At 27.5% G+C, this 1,407-nt stretch overlaps 1 protein-coding gene across 1 annotated transcript; it reads left to right on the top strand.

Annotated features, from left to right (window-relative positions):
* Positions 1-583: 583 nt before the first annotated feature.
* On the top strand, positions 584-1,382 carry LOC123208258 (chaperone protein dnaJ 10-like; the record flags this gene model as incomplete). The annotated part of the gene is given in 2 exon segments (XM_044625632.1): positions 584-1,001; positions 1,322-1,382. Coding segments are annotated over 2 exon segments (151 nt in total), but the record flags the coding sequence as incomplete, so codon positions are not given.
* Between the last annotated feature and the right edge of the window lie 25 nt (positions 1,383-1,407).

Below are 1,407 nucleotides of genomic sequence, written 5' to 3'. Positions count from 1 at the left end.
ACCGAAATATATTGTAAAAATTTAACAAACCATAAGTTTATTAGAGTTGAAAAACTATTTTTTAATCTAAAATAATGTCATATAATAAAATTATGTGTACATATTTTAACTATATAAATGAGTATGCATTTCATTTGTGTAATCATATGATTGGTTAATTTTAAATTAAAGATAAAATAATAATCACTCATATTATGATACGTATAAATATGTATATATTTATATACTTAAACTAAATATATATAATATTGTTAAATGTTATATGCAATATACAAATAATATATTATGATATAATTATATGATTTTTAATTAAAAATAAAATAATAATCAATTATATAATAATTTATCATTTATATATTTATTTTATATATTAAAAATATAAACATATAATTTTATGGGTATTTTCTTCTCTCATGGCTAGAATATGGGTGTTTTAATCAATAAAAATCATTTTTTTTTTACGGTAACTTATTAACAATACATTTGATTTAAATGATAAAACTAAAAAACTAATAAATATCTAAATAAAATTCTCTGCACGCGTTTAGAGTACTCAAATTATCAATCATTTTTAATATTTTCAAAAAAATTTTAAACAAGACCCAAAAATCCATAGAAGAACAAACACCGTAATTTTCCCAACCTTAAATATTTTTATTTATAAAATAATTAATAATGTTAAGTACAATAGTAGAGATGCGGGGACAACGCGGAAGAGAGGCGGATAGTCAACCTGGAGGAGTCAGTGGTCAGCGCGAAGAAGATTAACGCCATTCCTATCGTTCTTAGACACTAAAATTGTTTGTGCTGTATATGTTATTTTATACTTTTATCCCCAATTTTTGGGTTTACTCTAGGGTTCTGAATGTGATTTATAAATCAGAGGCAGTTGCGTATTATTCGGCTAGTCAATGATGGTAAAGGAGACGGAATACTACGACGTTCTAGGGGTCAGTCCAACGGCTACAGAGTCCGAGATCAAGAAAGCTTACTACATCAAGGCATGACATCCTTCTTGTTTTATGCCTTGCCAATCTCATTTTTTAAATTTATTTTCTATTTCATCTCATATACGAGGGTTTGTGGTTGAAAATCACCTCAACTTTTTGTCTGCAGATCCCCTAGTTGTACCCGTGTTTCCTTTTTAATTACAGCAGCAATTGAAGACCTTTTTTTAAAAAAAAAAAAATTGCTGATTAAAAATTAATTGTTGGCTTTCTGGATATTATATCCTTCCACATCATATGTTATGATGAATTGTCTTTATTGTCGATGCTTAAAATAGAAACCTTTACAAATCTTCTTTGTTTGTGGGTTGCAGGCTCGGAAAGTACACCCAGATAAAAACCCCAATGATCCTCTTGCTGCACAAAATTTTCAGGCAAGTGGCTTGTTTTCTATGTATCA

This window comes from Mangifera indica, unplaced genomic scaffold, assembly GCF_011075055.1.
Source record: "Mangifera indica cultivar Alphonso unplaced genomic scaffold, CATAS_Mindica_2.1 Un_0199, whole genome shotgun sequence".
Lineage (NCBI taxonomy): Eukaryota > Viridiplantae > Streptophyta > Magnoliopsida > Sapindales > Anacardiaceae > Mangifera > Mangifera indica.
This window is presented reverse-complemented; position numbering and strand designations above follow the sequence as displayed.